This window comes from Cavia porcellus, unplaced genomic scaffold (genome assembly GCF_034190915.1).
Source record: "Cavia porcellus strain 051 isolate PalLab524CR breed Dunkin Hartley unplaced genomic scaffold, mCavPor4.1 scaffold_9, whole genome shotgun sequence".
NCBI lineage: Eukaryota > Metazoa > Chordata > Mammalia > Rodentia > Caviidae > Cavia > Cavia porcellus.
In genome coordinates, this window is record NW_026947492.1 from 9,546,217 (window position 1) to 9,571,676 (window position 25,460).

The 25,460-nt window shown below is 44.2% G+C and overlaps 1 protein-coding gene across 21 annotated transcripts in view; it reads left to right on the forward strand.

The window, feature by feature from the left end:
* Positions 1-8,375: 8,375 nt before the first annotated feature.
* Positions 8,376-25,460, forward strand: part of Cep164 (centrosomal protein 164) — a 72,942-nt gene continuing 55,857 nt past the window's right edge. For 20 of the 21 annotated variants that reach the window (XM_063255824.1, XM_063255833.1, XM_063255829.1 and 17 more), the window contains exons 1-3: positions 8,376-8,507; positions 16,638-16,740; positions 20,967-21,078. In XM_063255824.1, coding sequence (XP_063111894.1) covers positions 16,659-16,740; positions 20,967-21,078 — 194 coding nt within the window. In that variant the 5' untranslated portion in view covers positions 8,376-8,507; positions 16,638-16,658. Of the gene's footprint in view, positions 8,508-8,533; positions 8,715-16,637; positions 16,741-20,966; positions 21,079-25,460 lie in introns of those variants that run through there. The other variant, XM_063255825.1, reaches the window with a different exon arrangement.

The window sequence follows — 25,460 nt, forward strand, 5'->3', positions numbered from 1 at the left end:
TATTAGCATCTTAATTGATAAGAGCTTAAAACAAAAAGCTGTAGATGTCTAATTGCTTAATAGAGAAAAGCTGCATGATTGTCATTATATTAGTTATCCAATGTGGAAATACTTGATAAAATTTAGCAATCATTCTGATAAAAAAATTAAGGAGAGCAGGGAGGGCATGATGATGCATGCCTGTAATCTTAGCTACTCAAAAGACCAAGGAAGGAGGATTGCAAATGCCAACCCAGCACAGGCAACTTAGTGAGACCTTGTGCCAATAAAAAGTAAAAAGGACCAAGGATTTAGCTCAGTAGTAAGAGTCCCCTTAGGTTCCATCCCTAGTACCACAAACAAAACGAAACAAACACAACTAAGGGGGAATTTCTTGAATAAGATAATCAAGGGCTGGGCATGTGGCTCAATGGCAGAACCAGTGTATGAGACCCTAAATTTGATCTCTGGCACCAAGGGAGAGAGAAAAGGGGAGGGTGAGGGAGAGAGAGAGGGAAAGAGAGAGGGAGAAGTGAGAGAGAGAGAGAGAGAGAGAGAGAGAGAGAGAGAGAGAGAGAAAGAGAGAGAGAGAGAGAGAGAGATATGGGGAGAGGGAGAAAAACATGGGAACTGGAAAAAATAAAAATCAATAGGTCCACATATAAATTGGAATTGTGTATAGATACAGAGGGCATTTGATACACAGAGCTCCCACAAATCAATAAAGACCCTCAAACACTGATTAAAAAGTGAAAAAAGAGGTAATTGATAGAAGAAATTCAAATGGCCAGTGAATACATGAAAAAAGTGGAATTTTGGGGCTGGGGATTTAGTTCAGCAGCATAAGTGCCTGCCTTGCAAGCAGGCAGTCGTGAGTTCGATCCCCGGTACTGATAAAAAGGAAAAAGACAAAAAAAAAAAAAAAAAAAAGTGGAATTTTGTAAATAGTGGAAAGATAAAATTCAAACAGTATTTTAAGTACTACCTTCTTCCCTCTCTTTCTCTTCCTTCTTTTCTCCCTCTCAGATTGGAATACGTTGGTGTTGGTGAAGGTATTGATTGGACTGCACAAGCAATATCAAAATTTTGGAAATAGCTGGGCATGGTGACTCATGCATGTAATCCAGCTCTTGGAAGATGGGAATCAGGGAGATTATGAATTCCAGGCCAGCCTGGGCTGCATGTCTAGTTCTAAGCCAGCCTGTACTATATAGCAAGACCTTGGCTCAAAAACAATAAAAAACCCTGAGAAACCAAGTAAATCATCACAAATCGGAGACCAAGACATTTGACATTTATTTGGTGGCATCCTAAATAACCATTAAAAACAATGGCATAATTTCTTATGAAATAACTTTGGAAGATGTTTATAGCATGTTAAATGGAGAAAGTACATTATGATCTCATTTCTGTAGCAATTTTAAAGTATGTAATTGTGCTTAAATGTGTATATATTACATGCAAATTTTTATTTACATAAACATCAAAAAATCCAGAAGGCAGATATGCCTACAATGGTTTCCTCTAAAATGCAGAGGTTTGTTTCTTTCTTTCTTTGCTGAAGTTATCCATCCAAAGAGTGTATGTCAAGGGCCTCTGTTTGCTAAACACTATTCTAGGCACTAAGGACACATCAATAAGCAAAATAGACAACATCTTTGTCCTTATGGAGCTTACATTCTAATGCAGAGAGACAGACAACAAACAAACAAGCAGACTTCTGATGTGAAGCACTGTAGGAAAAAACAAATAGCAGAAGGGAGCTGGAAGAGCAGCTGGTAATTTTCAAATAATATAGAATGAAAGTGTAGAAGAAACATTTGTAACTTCATATACTTTTTTAAAAAGTGGCAGGATTAATGAATGCTCTCCTTTTTTCATGTGGGTGGTTTCTTGTATATTCCAAATAAATAGTATGGAAAGAGAAAAAATATTCTAGCAGAGCAATTTCTGACCTTGAATTAGAGGACAGTTTGACTCCCTCATTGTGTTAGTTACTTTTCTTGTTCTTGAGACAAAATACCCTAAGTTCAGAATGAGAGGAGGAGGGGTTATGTAGCTCACAGTTTGTAGAGGTTTTAATCCGTAGTCACCTGGCTTCCAGTCAGGGTAGTGTGGAAGAGGAGCAACCATCTGTGACAGCAGAAGACACCAAAAACAAGACAGGAGAAGAGAGAGACAAACCTCTTCCTGCTTCTTATGTTGTATGCAGGCTACCCGCCCGAGGGCAGTTGTAACCCTCATACTGTTAATCCCACCACTGGACCTTGAATCAGTCATAAACTGTAGATTCACCCACTTCCAAAAAGCATAGGAATGCAAGAGGCTTTGGGGGATATCTAGACACTAATCATAACATTCTGCTCCTGGCCCCCTAAAGATTCATGTACATTGCTTTACAAAAAAGGCATTTAGTCCATCTCTAAGAGTTGCCAAACTCCGAACAGTTTGAGCACTGCTGAAAAATCCAAGTCCTAACTTTCCTTTGAGATGTAAGGCAAATTCTTAGCTGTAACCCCTTGTACAATGAAAATTAAATACTCCCAACATTCTATGACGCAAGATAGGCATTTCTATTCCAAAAGTTACTAATGGGGATTCAAAGGAATGGGACCAAAATAAATCCAAAATCCAGCAGGCCAAACATTAAGTCCTGTAGTTCCATGTGCAGCATCTGAAGCAATCTGTGGCAAGATGTGAACTCCAAAGGACTTGGATGCCTCCACCCCTACAGCACGTCTGGAGGTTGTAGCTCCCATGGCTTCTCTCTTGGGCCCACGCTGCTCCCTCCTTGAAGTTTTCCTCAGATGATCCATGTTCCCGGCTTCTTCTGACTTCTGGGGTCTCCACTGCACCTTCAGCTTCACACTCACAGCTTCCCATACCACCCTCTCAGGGACACACTACCCTTCTGAACTTGGGATAAAAGCCTCGCTGACCTCACAAATCTTGCATTCCGCATGCACCTAACAACTAGCAGCAGTAGCCAGTCTTTTCTCTATTCTAGCTATAAGGAGTTTAGTGCCTGGTTTGCTGAGCACTCTGAATCCAATTCTGAGGAACAAATTCTCTATGCTGTTGCCATTTTGGAACATGGTGCTCCATGACCTTCTCTAAGCAAGGTCTTTTACTTTTGCAGTTTTGGGGCTGCAAAAGGGGGTGTCCTGCTGCTTCCTGTGATGGCCTCAGGTCATCTTTTCTACTCTCCTGTTTCTTCTCAGCAATCAGGATCTCCTCTGCCCCATCTTTGAGGCCCTCAGCTTTACCAGAGTTTTCTTTCTGGCCAAACTCAATGTTTTAAATCATTTTGCTGGGCTCTTTGCTCTTAATTCTCAGCATAAATCTAGCTAATAGTCCCCAACAGTAGCCATGCCACCACTTTAACATCAGACTGTCTTCAAATTTCTTTTGCCAGATTAATTGGTCGACCACCTTTAATCTCAGTCTCAGATAAAGTTTCTGGAAATGAGCAAAATGCAAACTTTCTGTCAAGCCATGACACACATGATCTGGAGTTCAACAACCAATCCTTCTCCCAGCAGAAACCTTCTCAGCCTGGTCTTTGCTGGCAGGATTTCTGTAAGCCTTCTGATCTTCTGGGCTCTGACCAGGATCGACCATACAGAATAGCCTAGGCAGCTCCAGCTCTACTTTTTCAGCAAGCATCTCTGAACCTTGTCAACTCTTCCCACAAGTCATTTCCAAGGGTTCCTGAGCCACATGGTTAGGTATAGTCACAGTAATAACCCCACTTCTCTAGTACCAAATTAAAAAAATTTTTTTTAATTTTGAAAGTAGTAAAGTACAACAGAACAAGACAGAATAAAGCCAACTGAGACCATGTAGTGAAATTGATACAGAATTTCACAGCAGGTTACCGGGATAACAGTAATAGGTATCACAGTATATTTCGTTATCTTTACAATAGTTGTTCTTTAAATCACGTATATCAAAATAAAATGAAATACAGAACATTATAGAACTTATCAAAGCAAAATATTGAATAGAGCTGTACCATTAATCAGAATAAAACAGAACAGTAATAAAAATATTTGCCTTCAAAGAGATGGTAGAAGGAAATCCCCCTTATTTGCTATGGTCAACCTCCCAAGAGATGCTCAGATTTCTGGTTCCTATTTGCTAATGGGGGACAAGGAAGGGCATAGGGGAAGTGGGATGTTTGACTCTAGGCCGTGCACCAGTAGGTTCACTATTGCTTAGCGGGGAGGCGAGCTGGTTGCTTGGTTTCCCAGAGTCCTAAATTCTAGCATGGTGTGGCTCTCAGGAGACACTGGTGGTTCTCACCCTGGAAAGGTTGTAGTCTGCCACACCACAGCCACTTACCAGGGAGACGAGCTACTTGCTTGGTTTCCCAGGGTCTTAAATTCCAAAATGGCACAGATCTCAGGAGACACTGGTGGTTCTCCCCCTAGAAGGGCTGCAGTCTCTGGAACCAAATTTTATCTTAGTTATTTTTCTTTTGTTTCTGAGACAAAATACCCAATGCCCAAAGTTAAGGGAGAAAATGTTTATTTACGTTGCAGTTTGTAGACATCTCAGTCTATAATCACCTGGTTCCAAGGCAGGGGTGGCACATGGCAGAGGGGAAGCATTTCATGGCAGTGGAAGACACCAAAAGCAACAAGGGAGAGAGGGATAAGCAAGCCTCTTCCTGCCCCTTTTATCTTATCCAGACTTTAGGGATTAGGGCAGTGTCAATCCAATCAGTGGACTGATCCAGTGTCCCAGCACCCTTAATCCCAGCACTGCACTATGAATCAGTTATAAACTCTAGATTCAGCTGCTTCTGAAAAATCTCCACGTTAAAGTGCATGAGGTTTGGGGGGATATCCAGACACAAAATGTAACAATCATCCTTTAAAAATCATCTCTAAATGTTTATCCCTAACTCTAGAAGACAATTTACAATGAGTGAAATTCTCTCCACTACTGCATGTGATACTAGTATATGCATCTGTGACTAGTTTCAGTTGACGTCATTGTTAACCCCTCAGCACAAGTATGTTAAGAAACATATCTCCTTAGATATGTTCACCTGAGAACATCTGATAATGAGTTTGCATTTCTGAGTGCAAATCTATGGAGCAACCTGATACAATGCAAATTGTTTATCTGTGTGAGTATATTTTCATTAATCCCAGGGTATGCCTTATCTTATTAGCTCTTCCTATCAGCTGGGAATCCATGTTAAGGGAAAAAGATAGGTATTCTGATGATACTAGAAATCAATCAGATTGATTGTGAGTTCTTTGATCTAGGAAACCACAGATGGCATTTTGTATCTCTGTTCTGTGTAGTCTGTGGTAGATGAACTGGTGGGTTCTTTTTCACTCTGGACCCTTTGGCCTTCACCTTTTTAAAGTGTGTGCAGAAGAAGGAGGAGTAACATTTTTTCATCTGTGGTGTGAATAAAGTTAAGTATCGATAGAACTTTGGTAGAAAGATTTAAACATGGAAAATGTGTTCTGGCCATCTGATTTGGGATCTACAGGCGTAACAATCTGAGTTCCTCACCATGAGATCAGTTCTAAGTGGCGCAAGGACTGGTTTCAAGAGTTGTGGGTGTCAGATGCATCTCTAGAACCTACTGGAACTGCTCTAAGTGCATGGCTTCACTGTCTCCGTTTCTCTTTCTCTTTCTTTTTTCCCTAAATCCATTTTATTTCAAGGATGAAAGAAAGAAAGAAAGAAAGAAAGAAAGAAAGAAAGAAAGACTACAAAATTTCAAAACACATCAATAAGGGGGTAACAGTGGTACATACATTGTGCATTGTCACCCCCAAATCACTCACCCAGAGCACAGCACATCTGCATTCAACTGTCCGCAATCCCAGCACAAATCTTTCTCTTCAGTGAACTCAAAGAAATCAGTACTATAACTATTAACTATTTTAGAGTAATAAGACCCAGAATGTACAATAGGAATTGTACTAAAGGGGAAGAATGTGCTCAAAAGGACAGAACTAGAGGAAAGGAAAAGAGGAGGAAAGGAAAAGGGTATATGGGTGCTAGTAAACGTATATAAACTTATGTATGTGTATGTACCTTATGTAGGTGACTATGCTACTAATCTTAGTTCATCAAAAAGAACAGTTTGTGCTGTCATTGTTCAATTGATCACTTTTGTATCTAGATTTTATAACCTGAACAACTAGTTCTGAGATAAAAATGAGCAATGTATTAATGAGTGTTAATTCGCTACTTTTTTCTTTTCTTTTTTTGAAATTCTGTATGATTTCTATTCTTTATTTCTGTTTTACTTTTTCAAAATAATTAAAAATCTAAAAAAATAAATTTAGAAAATGGCAAAAAATACATGTACATACATTTTTCTTTCAGCTTCTTATACTAGTGAAGCAATATGATATTTACACATGAGTCTTATTTATTTAACTAATGAGTATGTTCTCAAACTCTATCTATTTACCTATAAAAGTCTCCAGTTTATCCTTCTTTATGGCTGAGTAGTACCCCATTGTATAAAAATACTACATTTTTTTTTTAATCCATTCCTCAGTCGAAGGGTATTCCAAGAGCTGGCTATTACAAACTGTGCTCTTATAAACATTGGTGCACATATATTACTGTGGTATGATAGTTTTAATTCTTTTGGGAAGATATTCAGAAGGGGAATAGCTGCACTGAATGGGATCTCTAGTTTTTTGAGAAATCTCCATACTGATTTCCATATTGGTTGCACCTGCCTGCATTCCCACCAACAGTGCATAAGTCCCTCCAGCGTTTGTTATTGCCTAGTTTCTTGATAGTAGCCACTCTTTCTGGGGTGAGGTTGATTTAATTGCATCTCTCTCTCTCTCTCTCTCTCTCTCTCTCTCTCTCTCTCTCTCTCTCTCTTTGGTGCTGGGGAGTGAACTCACGGCCGTGTGCTTGCAAGGCAGGCACTTAAGCCACTGAGCTAAACCCCTGACTCTTAATTGCATCTCTTGAATGACCAGTGACATTGAACATTTTTTTCACGTATTTATTTGCTGTTTGTATTTATTCATCTGATAAGCGTGTACTCATCTCAGATGCCCATTTTGGGATTAGGTCTTTAAATCTGGGAGGGCTGATTTTTTTGAGTTCTTTATATGTCCTTGATAGTAAACCTTTCCTTGAGGAACAGCTGGCAAACACTTTTTCCCACATGGTGGGTTGTCTCTTCACTCTTGGTGGTTTTTCTTGCTGTGCAAAAGTTTCAGTAGGGTGAGATTCCAGTTGTTCTTTGTGATAGTACTTTGTGATAGTGCAATGTAGGTTTTGTTCTTTTTCTTTCTTTTGAGACAGGCTCTTGCTATGTATTTCAGTCTGGCTTTGGACTCATTGTATAGCACAGGCTGGACTCAAACTCCTGGGGATCCTCCCACCTCAGCCTTCTGAGTGCTGGTGTTACAGGCTCGAAACCACCATACCCAGCTCTTTCCTTTTCAATGAGAAAAATCTCTGCTTTATCTTATTCTTTTTTTTTAAATCTTTTTTTTTGTCTTTCTCATTTTTATCGGTACCGGGGATCAAACTCACGACTGCCTGCTTGCAAGGCAGGCGCTTATGCCGCTGAGCTAAATCCCCAGCCCCAATCTCTGTTTTTTCTATTCTCATTTTTACATTTATGGGAAATTTAGGTGTTTCTACTCCACTTAACTTCTCTAGGAGATTGGCCCTGTAGGAGAGAAAGGATTATTTGTTCTCTGTGCAAGCAAAACTAAGTATCTTTGGAATTACATTCCTATCAATACTTCTACTAGACGGAGTGCATGAAGGATCTGCACAGTATGTTACTTTTTTTCTTCAACAGACCCTGAAATAATTATGACAACATTGCTGTCTGTCACCATCTCTACCCTGCAGAAAGGTAAAGTGATCCCTGTGTGCCAGTGAAAAGATGGATAATAGAAACTAGATCTCTTTAATTCCTGGTCAAGTGCTCATTGATTGAATCCAAGCACAGAGCCAGCTTTTTTGGGGTGTGGGGCTGAGGGAGATGTGCGGATGGGAAGGAGATCTCCTTTACCTTAAATTTACATTTCTTGTTTGTTAAAGGACCAATCAATGGATTATTGATGGTAATTATTATTCAACTGATATTAATCCCACTGTTAAAAAGTGATGACCAATCAATTGCCTTGGATGACTTACATTACTGTTAATATTTTTAATGGTCCCTCCCTATCCTGTAAGAAATTCTTATATCTAAATTCAGGTCTTAATCGCTCAAGAAGCCCCATCAGCTACCAAGAACTACAATTTCCATCGTGCAATGGGAAACGTGCGGCACTCCTGCGTGCGCCGATGGGATTTTGAGCCAATCCGATGCCAGAGGTCTCCGACAGCGACCTATTGGCTCCGGTGGGAGGCGGGACTCTCAGTTGCTAGGTTGGTACCCGTCGGAAGTGGTTTTTGGCCGCTGCAGGGCAACACCCCGGCGTCCCTGGAAGCGGGGAGCTGGGGTGGTGCTGGGGAAGTGGCGCAGAGTCCTCGCCCTGAGCCTTCCGGGGTGGGGGGCACAGGTGAGGGCCTTCTTGGGGAAGGGCGGAATGGCTTGGTCGGGAAAGGAGGGTTGCGGGGGAGTTGAGGCAACGTGGCCTGCAGGTGTGCGGTGAACGGTGCAGGAGTGCGGGAACTGGGAGAAAAGTGGGGAAGGAGCGGCCGCGGGAGGGTCACCGCTTCAAAACCTCCCGTTGCCCGCTCGCGACTGGGCAGCGGCGCCCTGGCAGGTGAGTGGGCTCCGTGCTGTCGCCCGCGGCAGCGCTCCTTCTCTTCTGCCCCGGGGCAGCGTGCGAGGCTCGGCCTCCTGCCTGGATTCTTCTCCGCTGGGGATCCCTCAGTGTCCGAATCTGGGATGGTACCCCAACCTGATGGCGTGTTTTGGACAGTTGGGGAAGCTGGGAAGTTTTTTTGCTTGCACTGATTTGAGACTCCTCTCATGGCTCTCGCGAACTCCCTTTCTGGGAAATCGCCTACCTCAGCTCTTTGCAGGCCCCTCCTCGGTACTGGTCACACTCATCTCCAAGTGAGTGCGCCCAGAGTTTCACTTGCCATCCATTCAGCAAAATTTTGTCCAGCCGGAACCTTTTCCAGAGCTTATATCATCTGCTTAATGATGCTCTCCAACCTTCTCTGGTCCCCCGATCTGTTCCTTTTCTGCTTGTATTTCTTGTGTTATTGAAGGACTTCACTCAGTCAACCAAGTCTCCACTGGAATTCATAAATGCAGTAGCAGTTTGTCGGGCATGTCTTGTGTCCAGGCAGTATGCTTGGGGGCGGGGGTTTGCCTAATGGCCCAAGTCACAGAATCCCCACTATGTACAGCTGGAAGGGCTGTAGCTTCCCTCTCCCGTCACCCTCCACCTACTGCTGCACGTATCAGTCCTGTTATTATGCCTCCTGCTCCTTGCAGAACCTGGTCTTTCTTTGCATACTCACAGCCACAGACTTCATTTCTTGCCTGGACTTGCAGGATAACTTCTTAAGTGGGCTGCATGCCTCTGTTTGTCCCTCTCATTAGTTCTTGTGAAGCTGTCAGAGTCATCTTGGTAAACTGTAACTCTCATCATGCCAGTTTCCTTGGTGGAATCCTGTGATGCCCATTATCTACCTCAAAAAGCTCAGTCTTCCCAAGCCTCGCTTCCCATGCTGGATCTCTCCTGCCACACCCCTCACTAACCCTTTCTTTCTGGTCTTGTCCAAGTGGTTAAGGACTCAGGCTTTGGAATTAGATAGACCTGCATGTATGCACATTCTGCTGTGTCATTTACTAGCTGAATTCCAGCCCAATTCCATCTTGGGTGAGTTTTTAAAACTTTTTTTTTTTTTTTTTTTTACAGCTGGGTATAGTGGTGCATGCCTGTAATTCTGGACTCAGGAGTCTGAGACAGGCAGATTGCTGTCAGTTTGAGGCCTCTCCAGACTGCATGGTATATTCAAGGCCAACCTGGACTACATAGCAAGACCCTGTTGCAAACCAACAAAAACATGTTTTAAAGATTGTTTAAAAAATGCTAAGTCTCACTTTCCTTATTTGAAAAGTGAGGATGGAGGTCCTTAGCTAAAGTCTGTGCGGTGTTGTGTATAAAACTTAGTATGTAGCTCCTGGAACATAGAAGGAATACAGTGAGCATAAAGTTTGACTGTCATTGTTAACTGTCTACCCCTGCTGTGCTTTTTCTGGCCTCTTTGACTTTATGTGACCTGTTCCTTCTGCTTTAAATTGCCTGATTCCCCTTACCTGGAGAGCTCCTGCTTATTCTGCTCTGGAATGCTTTCCTCATCTTCCAGAGTAATGTCGCTTGTCCTTATCTTTGTGTTTTGTAATATTTTCTACTACTTCTCTTAATGTGCTGAACACATGGTGCGTTCGTTTTGTATGTGCCTGGCTTCTCGGTAGCAGATTCAGCTCAGGTTTAGCGTCACATGTGATTAGATTTGAAGCCTCAACACATACTTCTAGCCTAACCCATGGCAGGTGTTCCTTGAGTGGCTTTTGAATGTCTGAATGGCCTCATTTTATGTTCCTTGGTGTTGGCTCTCTTCTGTAGAGAGATGTAGAATGAATCTTCTAACTCTGTAAGTAGTAATGATAATCATAGTAACATCTGGCATTTGAGATGTTACAGTATCATAAGCATTTTACATTGAATCATTTAATCCTCACAATACTTCGGGATACATTTATTTATTTATTTATTTGTGGTGCTGGTGTTGAACTCAGAGCCTCGCACATGCTAATCTTGTGCGTACCACTGAGCCATACATGGCCTAAGACACTACTGTCTTTATGGCAGTAACTTCAATAATATCAGCTAAATTTGCCCAGCATTTATTGTTTAGTTGGTACTATGCTAGGCACTTTTTAAATATTATCTCATTCACTCTTAAGTCCTCTTTTATCACAAATGATTGTGATTGTTTGAATTAGACTCAGGAGGTAACTGAGGCTTAGGTGAAGTACCTTGCCTAAGGTCCTACAGTGGCAAGGAAGATCTGGAGTTTGAATATAGATTCTCTGTCCTAAAAGCTGGTGCTAGCTGGGGGTGGTGACATACTCCTGTAATCCCAGCACTGGGGAGGCTGAGGCAGGCAGATCATTGCAAGCTTGAGACCAGCCTGGGCTGCAAAGTGAGCCCAATTCCAGCTTGAACTGCATAGTGAGACCCTGTCTCAAAAAGACAAAAAAAAAAAAAAAAAAAAAAGCTAATGCTTTGACTACTATGCCATCTGTCACTTAAAGCATGGAGAGGGAATATTTATTTATTTTTGGTACAGGGAAATCAAACTCATGACCTCGTGCTTGCCAGGCAGGCACTTGTGCTGCTGAGCTAAATCCCCAGCCCCGGGAGGGATTATGTAGAATAGGGTGGCAAGTTGGACTAACTGTGGGTATTTCCATCTCCTGAGATTCCTTGGTTCTGCCTTAGTGGTTTATAGCATAACCGAGCTCCTACAGTAGTTTTAGGCTTGGTTAGAAAATCCAAGAAGATTTTCTGACCCTCAGGAGTTTGTGGTTTAACAGCAGAGGTGGCACATAGTACCGTGAGATAAAGCATGAGAGTGGTATGCCTGTGTTCCCGGTGCTGAGGTGCTTCCAGGTTGGCAGCTGTGGAGGGCTTCTTGGCGGGAGCATGTGAGTCCCTCCAGTTCTGCTGGATTCTGGGTTTGGCAGGACAGAGGCCCTCCTGCACCACTCTACATCTCCTGGCGGGGCTTAGGCCGCGTAGCATGTGGAGTTCACCTGATCTGGGTTCGTCTGATCTGTTGGTGACTGCTCCGTGGGATACAGTGTTGTGGCTTTTGATGGCCTAGAAGGCTTGAGTGGAATACTCCTCAAAGTCACAGGCCTAGCGAAAATATTTACTTGTCATAGCAGGTCTGAGGGATGTCTCTCAGGCTTCTCATCCTCTCTGTTGCCACTGAAGCTCAGGTTGCTGTCACCTGGGTGATCTCATGCTTTTACGTACTGCCCTCCCACAATTTCTCTGCTTTTCATCTCTCCTCATCTCTTTCATCATCATCATCTTTTTTTTTTTTTTTTTTTTTTGGTACCTGGGATCAAACCCATGAGCTTGTGCTTGCCAGGCAGACACTTATGCTGCTGAGCTAAATCCCCTGCCCTCTTCCCCTTCCTCCTGCTCCTCTTTCTCTTCTTCCTCTGCCTGTTCCTTCCCCCCCCCACCTTCTTCTTCTTTCTTTTGGTCTTCTGGAAACAAGATTTTGCTATGCAGTTCAGGCTGGCCTTGAACTCGCTTTGTACCCCATGCTGCCTTGTGCAGTGATCTTTCTGCCTCAGCCCCGGACCGCTGGGATTACAGGAGTGTGCCTCGATTTTTGAGAGAAGGTCTTGCTTTAAAGTCCAGGCTGGCCTTGAACTCATGATCCTCCCGCCTTAGCCTCCTGAGTGCTGGTATTACAGGTATGCATCACATGTCTGGCTCTTTGCTCTGTTTTTCTGGCCTCTTTTCCAGTCTGTACGCCTTGGCTGCCAGGGTAGTTTTTTTCAAAATGTGCATCTAGAAACATGGTCTCCGGGGTTCCCATCCCCTTATGGTAAAGGGCAGGTCCCTGGCTCGGCCTGGCTTCCGCACTTCTGCCTCCCCAGTGCCGCCTTGCTTGGTGGTGTTTCTTGCTGAACGGGCTTTGCACAGGCTGCTCTGCTGTTAGAACACATCCTCTGTCCCCCGCATGCTCGCTGACCCTCGGTTCTCAGCACAGGTGCCCCCTGATTGCCTCACTTCCTTCAGGCGCTTCCCCGCTTGTGCCTGTGCCCTTCTCTGGGACTGTTTGATGGGTCAACAGGTGTTCGCTAGACTGGCTCTGGAGAGAGACAACTGAATGTATTCTGGATGACCATTTATTTTTGTCTTTTTGAGACAGGGTCTCACTATGCATTTCAGGCTGGCCTTGGGCTCACTTTGTTGCTCAGGCTGGTGTCGAATTTGCAACGATCCTCCTGCCTCAGCCTCCTGAGTGCTGGGATTACAGGCGTGAGCCACTATCCCCGGAAATGGTTACATTTCTAGTTCCTAGAAATATACAAACTTGGTTGGTGCTCAACAAATATTTTTTTTTCTCTCTCTCTTCCTCTTTCTCTCTCTCTTTTTTTGGTACTGGCAACCAAGCAAACTGAGATATATCCCTAGCCCTTTTAAAAATTTTCTAACTTGAAACAGTGTCTTGCTAAATTGCTGGGCCTGAACTTTCAGTCCTCCTGCCTCAGCCTCCCAAAGTGTTGGGATTACAGGTGTGCAATACAAATATTACTTGAGTGAGTAAATGATTTCTAGTAGCCATTAAGAAGTAATGATTTCCCTTCCCGTGATTCTCTTCTTGCAGGTCCTTGCGCTGTTGGGCCTGGACCTGACCATGTCTTTTCTGAAGTCAGGCAAGGTACAGGTGGAAGGTGGAATATCAACATAGCCCACCCACATTTTAATTTTTTTTTTTTTTGTCTTTTTCCTTTTTATCAGTACCAGGGATGGAACTCACGACTGCCTGCTTTCAAGGCAGGCGCTTATGCCGCTGAGCTAAATCCCCAGCCCCCTACATTTTAATTTTTTCTGGAAGATGATTTGTTGGAAATTTGAATGATCCATGAATTCAGATTTTCAGTATTCTTCCTGGACCTTAGATTGTTAAGTGTCCATCATTGTGTCCCTGGGTAATTAGCTTTGTTTGTTTTTTGAGGCAGGGTCTCACTCTGTAGTTCAGACTGGCCTTGAATTCACTATGTAGTCTAGGCTGGCCTTGAACTTGCAGTGATCCTCCTGCCTCAGCCTCCTGAGTGATGGGATTACGGGCATGCACCACCACCCCTGGCTTAATCAGCTTTTTTCCATAATGGCAGATGTGACTTTTCAAAGGTGATGAGTATGTAGGGATAGGTCACATTTCTTTTTTAAGGAATTTTTATTAGTACATTTTAGATATATATAGTGTTCATCATAATTTGTACGTGTATGTGATATAACTTGATTCTTTTTTCCCATTCTTCTCCCCTCCCTTCAACCCCTGTTCCCTCCTTATTGACACATGCATTTTTTTCTGCCAGGGATATAGCTCAGCAGCACAAATGCCTGCCTTACAAGCACAAGGGGCAGTCTTATTGTTTCTTCTTTCTTTTCCTCCTTTTCCTTCCCTTGGAATAGGTAACATTTCTTGAATGCAGAATTTCTGTGAAATTCTATGAAATATTAACTCAGAACTGTGCTTGATAAATGCTGGTCTACCCTGATATTCAGGCCGCTGTCGGGTCCTCCCTGCCCATGGGTCTTTTCTTTTTCTCTGTCTCTTTTCTCCCTGATTAAGAGGATTAAACATTCAGGTGACTTCTTAAGCACCAGGCAGTGGATTCCATCTGCTGCCCTGGGTATAGGTCTGTCGCCTGCGTTTCTGGAGCTGGAAACAGTCAGGCCTCCTGGCCTCTGCCTCTGTGCTGAGGTGTGGGTCTGATGCCCACAGGCTGCTAGGGCTTCCTAGGTTCTGGAGCAGGGGTCCTCTTCAGCTTGTGTCCTGCAGAGAGGAACCCTTTTTCCTTTGGTCCTGCCTTCCTGGGAGGAGCACAGTCTCACTCCCCTGGTGGTCTGTGTCTGTGGGTCCCGAGACCCCTCACCTCTGCTGTCCCCGTCTCTGCTGTTGTAGTCACAGAGGACGTGGTAACGTCCTTGATGATGGAGGATGATCAACGTCCTCCTTGATGGAGGCTTTCATCAGTTGTCAGGGGTCCATCTCTAGGAGTCTGGAATAGATTCAGATTTATCAGATCCAGCCATTTCTTAAGCCGTCATTCCAGGACGGGTCCTGACCATATACGGTGAGGTCTTTCCCCTCACAGATGTCACTTCAGACTCCTCCAGGGTGAATAGTGGCAGCTTCTTAAGAAGCAGGGATAGGGGGCTGGAGGTTTAGCTCAGCGACATAAGCACCTGACTTGCAAGCAGGCAGTCGTAAGTTCGATCCCCGGTACCGATAAAAAGGAAAAAGACAAAAAAAAAAAAAAAAAAAAAAAAGAAGCAGGGACAGGACAGGTCAGGACCTGCTGTGCCAGACTCCTGTTGTCCGATCACGTCTAGTGTGGCTCACTCCTCAGGCAGGGCCTGTGTTCTCAGTACAGCAGCTGTATTATGGGGTGGATTAGCTGTGTGTCACGAGGCTTCGGTAGGGAAGCTGTCCTGGGGGACGTTAGCAGAACTGAGTTGGTGGTGGGACTAGGGACAGAAAGGTGAACAATTCCAGAGCTGCACCAGCTCCGCTGAAGACTGGCACCACTCCATTTCTGGGGCTAGAAACGTTGGGCTCAGATTGGACTCCTTTCGTGCTCTGCTTGTGCTGTTGTAATAACTCATCAGCTGGGCGATATGAACGACAGACGTCTATTTTCTCCTGGTTCTGGACACTAAAACTCCCAGATGCAGATCTGTTCCTGCTTCTTGCTTTGCTCATGGTCTCTGCCTTACTGTCTTCACTTGGTGAAGAAAGAGAGAGCTCTCATTTCTCTTTCCTTATAAGGATGCCAATCTTGTGAGCCAGGGTTCTACCCTAATGACCTCATTTAACTAATTACCTCCTAAAGACCCTATCTCTGAAAAAGTCACGGTGCATGTTAGCTTCATTGCCTGCATTTTGGAGGGACACAACCTCGTGTATCGCATCTCTTTTTCACTTCCCTTTCTCTATCCTGACATCACTGTTTGTCCACTGAGTCCGTCCCCTCTGTTCCTGCTGCGTCTGTCCTTGTTCAAGCACTCTTCCTCTCTCACTCACAGTCTCCTCAAGCAGTTTCTCATTCCTCCAATCCAGCTCTGCCATTCCTACCAGAGTTCTTTTTTTAAATCGGTACCGGGGATCGAACTCACGACCACATGCTTGCAAGGCAGGTGCTTATGCTGCTGAGCTAAATCCCTAGCCCCTCCTATCAGACTTCTTACCCTGCCAAAACAGACTACCCAGTGTCACTTTTCTCCCCCAGTCCCTCAGGTGCCTCCCCTTCGGAGGGCAAGGTGAAGGCTTCTTTTTAGCAGTCTGAAGAGCTTCTCTGTGACTGGCCCCTGAGCTGGTTTCCACCCAGTCCCTGCCAGGAATGCTGTCACCCTGTGCTCCAGAACACCTGCTCCTGCGCGGAGAGCTCTTTGTCTCGAATGCTTCTCATTCTTTGGTGGGAATTTATTACTCTTGTCTCAGTACTCCTGGAGAGAGTTTTATCCCTTCTGCTGCTGCTGAAGCTGTGCGTCCTTTCTCTCCTGGACGCAGGCTTCCTGAGGGCATCACTGCATGTGATGGTATGCCTGTGCACTGGGTTGTCCTGGTACGTGGGGTTCTCTTCAGTGTCACTGGGGTCTTGTTCTGTAGTCATTCTACTGTTTGAAGAGGATATGAAGCCAGTCTTTACAGAGCAGGCGTGTGGATCTTTGGTGGGTCAGGTGTTCAGCAGCCTTTGGGAGGTGCATCTCAGCAAACTTGCCCAAGTGCAGAGCCTGAGAAGCCTCAATTCTGAGGTTTTGAGGTTCTCTGCCTGCGGCCCACAGCACCACTGGACTAGCTGGCTTGCACGGTCTGGGCTGACCCAGAACTGCTACCACCCAGACCAGTTTTCTCCTTCTAAGCTGAGTCACTGATTTTCTCTGTGAATGGGTGTCTCTGGGGTCTAGGTGTTCAAGGCCAGGCCAAGGATGGCTGGACGACCCATCCATATAGGAGACCAGCTGGTTCTAGAAGAAGATTATGATGAGACCTATATTCCCAACGAGCAAGGTAAGAGGCCTGTGGGGTGTTGTTCGTAGTTCTTCAAGGGCAGTCTGAGCCACCTTGGTTCTTTCACTGCGATGTATGGTGCTGCAAAGAGCTGGCTCGGAAGGGGTCGTCAAACTATATGTGGTCCATGGGCTTAACTTGGCTTGTTGCCTGTTACTGTAAATAAAGTTTTATTGGAGAACAGCCGCGGTTATTTGTATCTATGTTGTCTGTGGCTGCCTTCATGCTGTGACAGATAAGTTACACAGTTATGACAGACAACATATAACCTATAAAGTCTACTGTGTTTATTGTCAGGCTCTTAAGAAAAAATTTGCTAACCTTTGGTTAATGATTTTTTTTTTGTAGTTCTGTCAATCAAACCCACAAAGATTTGTTTTAAATGAGAACTTTGGAGGGGATGTTATGAAATACAGTATGTCCTGAGGCCAGGGCAAACCTTTCTCTTTTTTTGGAGGGGGTGGTACGGGAATCGAACTCAGGACCTCACACTTGCAGGGCGGGCAGTGTGCCACTGAGCTGTGTCCCAGGCCACAACCTTTTCTATTTCGCAGTGCTGGGTTTGGAACCAGGGCCTTGCACACGCTTCTGAACTATGCCCCTGCAGCCTCAGTTTGTTGAGAGCAAACTAAAGCAGTTTTTTAAACACTCAAGAATGATGTTATTAATAAAAGTAATAGCATTATTTAGCCCTGATGTGTGTCAGTCTGTTTTAAGAACTTTGTAATCACCCTTTCAGCCTTTGCTGCTGCTCAGTGAGTCAGGTACTGATATTATCCCTCCCTGTTTTACAGTAAGGAGATCAAGGCACTGAAAGGTTAAATAATTTTCCTATAGTTACACCCATTCTGCAGTGTATGAAAGTTCTTTGCATATGTGTTCTGTGTTCCGGGCCTGCTCTTTTAAATGCTGTTTGTTTGTTTGTTTATTTATTTTTTGAGACAGTCTTGCTGTGTAGCTCAGGATGGCCTGGAACTTGCTTATGTAGTCCAGGCTGGCCTCGGACTCATGGTGGTCCTCCTGCCTCAGCCTCCTGAGTGCTGAGATTACAGGTGTGTGCCACCATGCCCGGCTGTATTATTTTTTTGGAGTGAAATTTCAGTTTTGAAGAGTTATGGACCTGGACATACTTCGTTTCCAACCCAGCTGGTCTGTGAACCTGGGCGAAGAGGTGGAGAACCTTGGACCCCCAGGAGTCCGTTATCCACCTGTTAACCTTGGGCTTTGCTTGGAGTGTAGTATGTTTGTTTAGGTGCCATTTAGAAATTTTAAAATTTTCACATTTAAATTGTTTTGGTGCCGAGGATTGAATCCAGGGCTTTGCTCATGCTGAGCACGTGCTCTACCACTGAGTTATAACATCAGTCCCAGAACTTTGACTTTTTGTGTTATATATTTTGGCCCATTCTGATGCAGCTCTTTATTTATTATGTATCAGGGTTAGAAAAGCCTTTCCCACTCTGAGGATAAAGTCCTTCTCTCATATTTTCTTCTGATTTTGCTCCCGTACCATTAATGGAGTAGCCGACCTTCCCTGGCTGACTTGGGTGCTGTGATTCGAGTCTGCTTTGTCTTCTCTCCCACTGTGTATTCATGTGTCACAGCTATACTCAAAATTCCTGAGGCTGCATCGGAACTTGTAATGTCTGGTAGGCTTAAAAAAACGCTCTATTTTCAAAGTTTTTCCTGGATATGGCTTATCTGCCCATGGAATTTGGAATCACTGTGTCACATTCTGGGTAAGGTTTTATGAAGGAGGAGGAGCTGTTAGTACTTGAAGGAAATTGTGTTTAGTAACTGAGTTGATTTAGGGACGACTGTCACCTTCATGAAATCTTCCTGTTCAAGAGCAAACATTGTGTTCCTGTCACATATATCTTTGTTTGTTCTTTTGGAATGACTTATGCTTTCTTTATGTTGGTCTTCTGCATTTTGCGCTCAGATCTTCCCTCCCTCCCATTCTCCTCCTCTTCTTAGTCAGCCTGTGTCCTCACACATGGTAGGTAAGGACTTCACCACTGACTTACATCCTACCTGTTTTCATTTACTTATTTGAGGCAGGGTCTCCCTATGTGGTTTAGGCTGGCCTCGACCTCTTGGTGATCCTCCTGCGTCAGCCTTCTGAGTGCTGGAGTTACAGGCATGCAGCACCTTGCCAAGCTCCATTTTTATTCTGAGACTGGGTCTCACTGAGTTGCTGAAGCTGGCCTTGAGTTTATGATCTTCCTGCCTCAGCTTCCCAGAGTGCTGGGTGACAGGCATATATCACCATCCCTGGCAGACTGTTTCTTAAATACATGTTGATCAGCTGTAATATGAAAACCCAGAATTCAGAATTTTTTAAAACCTCAAACATTTTGGGGGGAGCATTTCTGAGTTTGAATTTTCAGATCAGGGATGTTCACCTGTTAAAATCTAGGCAGATATCCCAAGAAGTAAACAAAAGACCTGAAATCTGACACATTTTTGATTCTGAGCATTTTGGAGATGAGATACTAAACCTGTGTTATTGTGTTTTTTGGTCACTACGGTAATTGGTTTTTCTTTTCTTTCTTTCTTTTTTTAAAGGTTTTTCTAAGGGAGTTTTTTTTATAACTTCTGCTCAGTCCAAGTTTAGGTACATCTTTTGGCCAGCATTTTCTCTTGGGCTTCTCAGTAACTTTCTAATTAGCACGCCGCTTACCCCTCGGCCCTTGTCCAGTCTGTGTTGCCCCTTGTGGCCAGAGCAATCTTACGTATGAATCACATCACTCCTGAATTCTGCTTTTCGGACTGTCCCACACTGTCGACGTGATTCCCTTGCTGGGCGTGTGGGGCTCTTTGTGACCTGCCAGTCATGTTGACTTTCCGGAAGTCTCCAGCTAGGCTAAGTCACAGCTTTCTACCGGGTCTTTGCACTTGCTCTCCTGCCTGCGCAGCCTTTCTCAGTGCTGTGCCCAGAACTCTGTCTCCTGCATGTTTCAGGTTAGTATCATTGCTGAGATGGTTTCCTTGACCGTTCATTCTAAAGAAGCCCTCCTCTCCTTGCCATTGTCCGTCTCACGCATCATTTGCTTCCTTCATTGTATGTGTTAGTAGCTCTGATTCCTTGTGTATTTATCTGTTTACTTCCTTCTATTAGCATGTAAACTCTGTAAGGGTGGCAACCATTTCTCCTAGTGATTGGCATATGAGAGGCATTCAAAAAGTATCAGTGAAGTCAATGAATAAATCAGTCCCTGGCCAAGCAAGATCCAATCAGTCTTACAAAAAAAGCGGTCTTTATTTCCTAGTCCTCACGTATGTCACACTCCAAATTCTCCACTGACATGATCCATGTTTGCAATCCTCTCTGCCCGGGGCAGACACCCCCTTAAGCCCTGAGGCTTCTTGGGTATTGTCTTACTGTTCCTGGGGCCTCCAGTGACGTGGTCCAGTGCTCGGCTCACCTGTCTTTTTTCCTAGAGGTGAGCTAGCTCTTAACTCAGTACCTGTCTCTCTCCCATTTCTCTGGTTCTCTGGCAGAAGAACTCTTCTCAATTCTCGATTCTAAGAGGATAGCAGAAGTCTTCGGGTCTGAAATTGAAAAGAATTGCCTTGCAGAGGAAGCGGACTTGATGCCTGGGGAGAAGGCTGAGCCTGAGCTGCTTTCTCGGCTCAGGTACCCCCTGCTTCTCGACAGAATTGGTTCCTGCCCTCTTTCTGCTCCCAGGCACGCTGTCCATGTCACAGCCCCAGCTGTATTACCTGGCTCCTACTCTCCTGTTGTGTCTTTGAGTTCCTCAAAGAGTCCGGTCATCTGCAGTTATTTAGTACGTGCTTGGCTATTGAGTGACAGGCACTTTGCAGGAAGCTCTTGCAAATCTTAGGAAGGCTTCTGTCCTTCTGGTAAGGCTGCCCTCATCCTGGATGTCCGGCTGTGGCTTTGGGCTTCTTCCTGAGGTCCCTGCCATGGTGAAGGCTTGCTTTTTGTCTTTGTTATTCTTGATTTTGGATGATATTGTTGCGGGTAGGGACAAAGCATGTTCTGATTCAGGTGGGTCATTTGTAAATTGTTTTGGATATAAGGAAATGATTCTGTATGTTTATTATTTATATTTAGAGAAATAACAGTTCCTCCCTGAAGAGAATTTGGAAACTAACGACAAAGTAGAAAATGCATTGCTGGTGATACTTTTTCTTCTTTGTATCCATTTCCCTTTGTCCCCATCGTTCTTACCTTTCTTCCTTCCTGCTTCTCCTTGCAGAAATTCTTGAATATGCTCGAGTAATTGGTATTGACCCCGTCAAGGAACCAGAGCTGATGTGGTTGGCGCGGGAGGGCTTTGTGGCCCCACTGCCTATGGAGTGGAAACCGTGGTAAGTCACAGGAAGTCGCAGGGCTGTGGCCGAGGCAGAGGGACCTGGCGCTGGAGATCAGTTTTATCCTTTGTTTTTTGGTCCTGGGGATCTAACTCAGGACCTCGCACTTGCCAGGCAGGTGCTTATGACTCCGAGCTAAATCCTCGGCCCATGGAGATCAGTTTTAATGGGCCACTTTTTCCAGGCCTGTACTGCATGCTCAGGGACTGCACTGTGTCACTCTTTTCCTGGTCCTTTGCATGTTTCAGGCCTGGGCTTAGGGTCACCTGATGATACTTGTGATGGGGTCTGGCACTTATTCTGGGACCAAGAAGCTGCTGCTCTGCTTAAGTCCTGAGGTGCCTGCCTGCCTGTCTGCCTGCCTGCCTGTCTTCCTTCCTTCCTTCCTTCCTTCCTTCCTTCCTTCCTTCCTTCCTTCCCTTTCTCTCTCTCTCTGTCTCTCTTTCTTTCTTTCCAAATAGTAAAGTTATTTTATTTTATGGATTTAAAAAAATTTTTTTTGAGATCGGGTCTTGTTATGTTTTGCAGGCTGAACTGACTTCTGATTTTTGGTACTGGGGATCAAACTCACGACCTTGCATTTGTTAGGCAGGCATTATACCTCTGAGCTAAATCTCCAGTCCTTTTTGTGATTTTTGTTTGTTTGTTTGTTTTTTTGGTACTGGAGATCAAATTCACAACCCTTGAACTCACTTCTGTAGCCCGTGCTGGCTTCAGACTCGCAGCGATCCTCCTGCCTCAGCCTCCTGAGTCCTGGGATTACAGGTGTGGGCCACCACACCCAGCTCACGTTTTTCATTAGTACATTTGCAGCACATAATGGTTACATTCCTGAAGTGTCACTGTTACTCCCTTCGGACCAATACTGAAAGTGACAGCTGACTCCTTAGCATGTCCAGAGTGAGTGCTGATGCCACGGGGTTTACGGCGAGGGTACGTAGACTGGCAGAGGGTTTCTTCTCCCCTGGCAGTCTGTGGCTTTGCCATCCCTAAATCCGTGTAACCTGTTCATGAGGAAGCTCCTGTTTGTTCGCTGATGCTGTCAGTTGCAGTGAGAGCTCTTTGGGTCGTGAGGGCAGAGCACATCAGGCCATCTCAGCGAAAGAGGCTGGTGGTGACGGGCCAGTGGCCAAGGGGAGGAGACTGAAAGGAGCGGGATTGCTGCTGGCATTTTCTGTCTGCTTACAGTGACAGCTTTCTGCACTGGCCTCTCTGCATTTCCTCCTCCTTGTCCCCTGCACAGCGCACTCCGAGTTGTCTCCCTAAAGTGAGCGACATAGTTTATAAACTTGCTCCCAGAAACTGGGGTTTCTGCGCTCCACCCCAGGTGTCTGGGGAGGGCCCGCTCCTGCGGTGAGGCGAGGCGTGAGAGGTGGAGAAGGCGTCTTGCTGTCAACCTGGAATGCGCTGGTTGGACTTCAGAACGGCTGCAGCTGCTGTCTTACTCCTCCGGGGAGACTTCCAGCTTTCCCTGTGTGGCGTCTCCTTGGCGTCTTGGTGTTTTTAGTTGCTTTCCTCGGATCGACTCCACTTTCATGGCACGCTGTAGGAAAGCTGCCCGCGGTTTACATAGTATTTTAGGTGCTGAGGGCTCCTGGCTGTGTTTGTAGGGTTTGAGGTTGTGGGGAAGCATTTTCTGTTTTGTTTCTGACCGCTGCCCTGATGGAGGGCAGGACCCCGTCTTCCGTGCAGCTGTGTGCTAGTATATTCATACACCCAGCACGGTGGCTAATACGCCCCTGTCCTGAGGGAGCACAGGAACTGTCGCAGCTCACTTATATAGGACATCTTTTCTGCTACCCCTTTCCCAAGGATGATTACTATTAGTTGGTACGTTCTTTTTTTTGCGGTACTGGAGATCAAACTCACAACCACGCGCTTGCAAGGTAGGCGCTTACGCTGCTGAGCTAAATCCCCAGCCCCGGTATATTCTTTCTAGGTCTTTGTTGTGTATTTTTTTGTGTTTTGAGATAAGACCTCATTATATAGTTAAGGCTGAGCTTGAACTCACTGTGTAGCCCAGGTTGACTCAAGCTTGCAGAGCTTCTCCTGACTCAGCCTCCTGAGTGCTGGTATTATTAGCATGTGCCACCTTGCCTGGCCTCCTAGATCTTACCTTATCTCTCTCTCTCTCTCTCTCACTCACACACACACACACACACACACACACACACACAGAAGCACTAGTTTTTTTTAAAGACATCAATGCCACATTATATGTACTTTCCTGTTGTGTGTCAGTATATGTAAGCCTGCCCATTCTCTTTATTGGCTATATACTTTTCCCTATGTAGAGGTACCAGTTTAGTGTTTCTTTTTGTACACTGGGGATTCAACCTAGATCCTTGCACATGGTGGGCAAGTGCTGTACCACTGAGATATGCTGCTCTTATACTGAAGGACATTTGGGTATTTCTGAGACTAGCTGTGTATGTAAGGATCTACTTCTGGATTCCCAGCAGCCTTGCACTGATCTCTTTATATACCGGGGCCATTTCTACCAGCAACACCATTCTGTCTTGGTTACTATAGCTTTAAAATCTTCAAATTGGGCTGGGGATTTAGTTCAGGTCATAAGCACCTGCCTTGCAAGCAGGCGGTCGTGAGTTCGATCCCTGGTACCGATAAAAAGTTAAAAAAAAAAAGTTTAAAATCTTCAAATCATTTAATATAAATCTTCCAACTTTTCTCTTTCTAGATCCTTTGAATTTTCTAATGCATTTTATAATTTGTGTCAGTTTCCTATTAGGATTGCATAAAATTAATTTGGGGAAAATTCACTTTTTTGTTTTTTGGTAATAGGGTTTAACTTGGGGCCTTCACAATGACTCACAGTTTTAGTTCTTTTTAGTTCTTTTTAGGCCTTTTAGTTCTTTATTTATTTTTCTTATTTATTTATTTGTTTGTTTGTTTGTTTCCAAATCCATTTTATTTCAAGGATAAAAACAAAAAGAAGAAAAAAACTACAACAGAATTTCAAGACATGTCAATCAGGGGGCAGCAATGGTCCATACATTGCACATTGTCATCCCCAGATGATTCTGCCAGAGCGCAAGCCGTCTGTATTCAGTGTGTGAGCGCAGATCTTCCTCTTCAGTGAAGGCAGAGGAATCAGTGTATAACTGCCTTCACTGTTCTTATTTGCATATGCATACACAGACACAGGTGGTTTTTCTTTCAGCTTCTCACCCTAATGAAACGTTCTGATGTTTACACCTGCGTGCCTTATTGTGTTTCACTGACCAGTGTGGTCTCCGGTTGCATCCGCTTACCTATACCCCGGCCTTTTTAAATGTTTTATTTTGAGGCAGCGTCTCCCTGTGTTGCCCAGGCCGGGCTTGAGCTCTCAGCCCTTCTGCCTCAGCTTCCCAGGGTCCCTGGGTTACGGCCGACGTCTCCATGTCCAGCTAAGCGCTGACATCTTACTAGCTGACTCTCTCAGCCAGTGAACGTAGCTGTGGCCGTAACCGTGGACCCAGCTGTGCTGGCCCGTAGCTAACAACCTATTCCTAGTTTTTAGTTTTTCTTGAATATCTCTAAGAAATGGTTTGTAGATTTGTGTGTGCATGTGTGTGTGAACATGTCTCACCTGTCTTTTATTAGATTTATCTGTAGGTAGTCAATATTTTTTGATGTTTTTATAAATGTGTTTCCAATTCCCACTTGTGTGTTATTTTTATATAGGCATAAAATTGGTTTTCGTGTATTGATCTTGCAGTGTGCAGCCTTGCTAAACTCAGTTATGTCAGGACTGCTGCTTTTTTTTTAAATTGCATTGGATTTTCTACAGGGATGATCACGTCCTCTGAGAATAAAGACATTTCTACCTTTTCCTTTCTAATCTGGTTACCTTTTATTTCTATTTCTTACCTTCCTGCACTGACTGGAGGCTTCAGTTTTATTAAATAGAGGTAGTGACAAAGGATATTTTTGCCTTTTTTTCTGAACTTAGGCAAAAATGTACAGTTTTTTATCATTAAGTAGATGCTAGCTGTAAGTTTCTTATAAATGCCTGTTCTCAGGATGAGAAAATTTCTCTGTATTCCTTCCTTGCTAAGAGTTTAAAGCAGGGATGGATATTGGATTTTTATCAGTATTTTTCTGCATCTGTTGATAGAATCATATGACTTTTTTTGGTCTGTTCATATAATCAATTATATTGATTTTTCAAAGATTGTCAATCTTATATACTTGGGATAAACTGCTTGGTCATACTGTATTTTTTTTATATTTTAAGAGGTTTGATTTTTCTAAAAGTTTCGGAAATATTGTTGAGGCTATGTCCACAGGGGAAATTGGTGTATTGTACCATTTTTCTTATGTTTTTGTCTTGTTTTAGTAATGGATTAACACTCAGGCCTCACAGAATAATTTGTGAA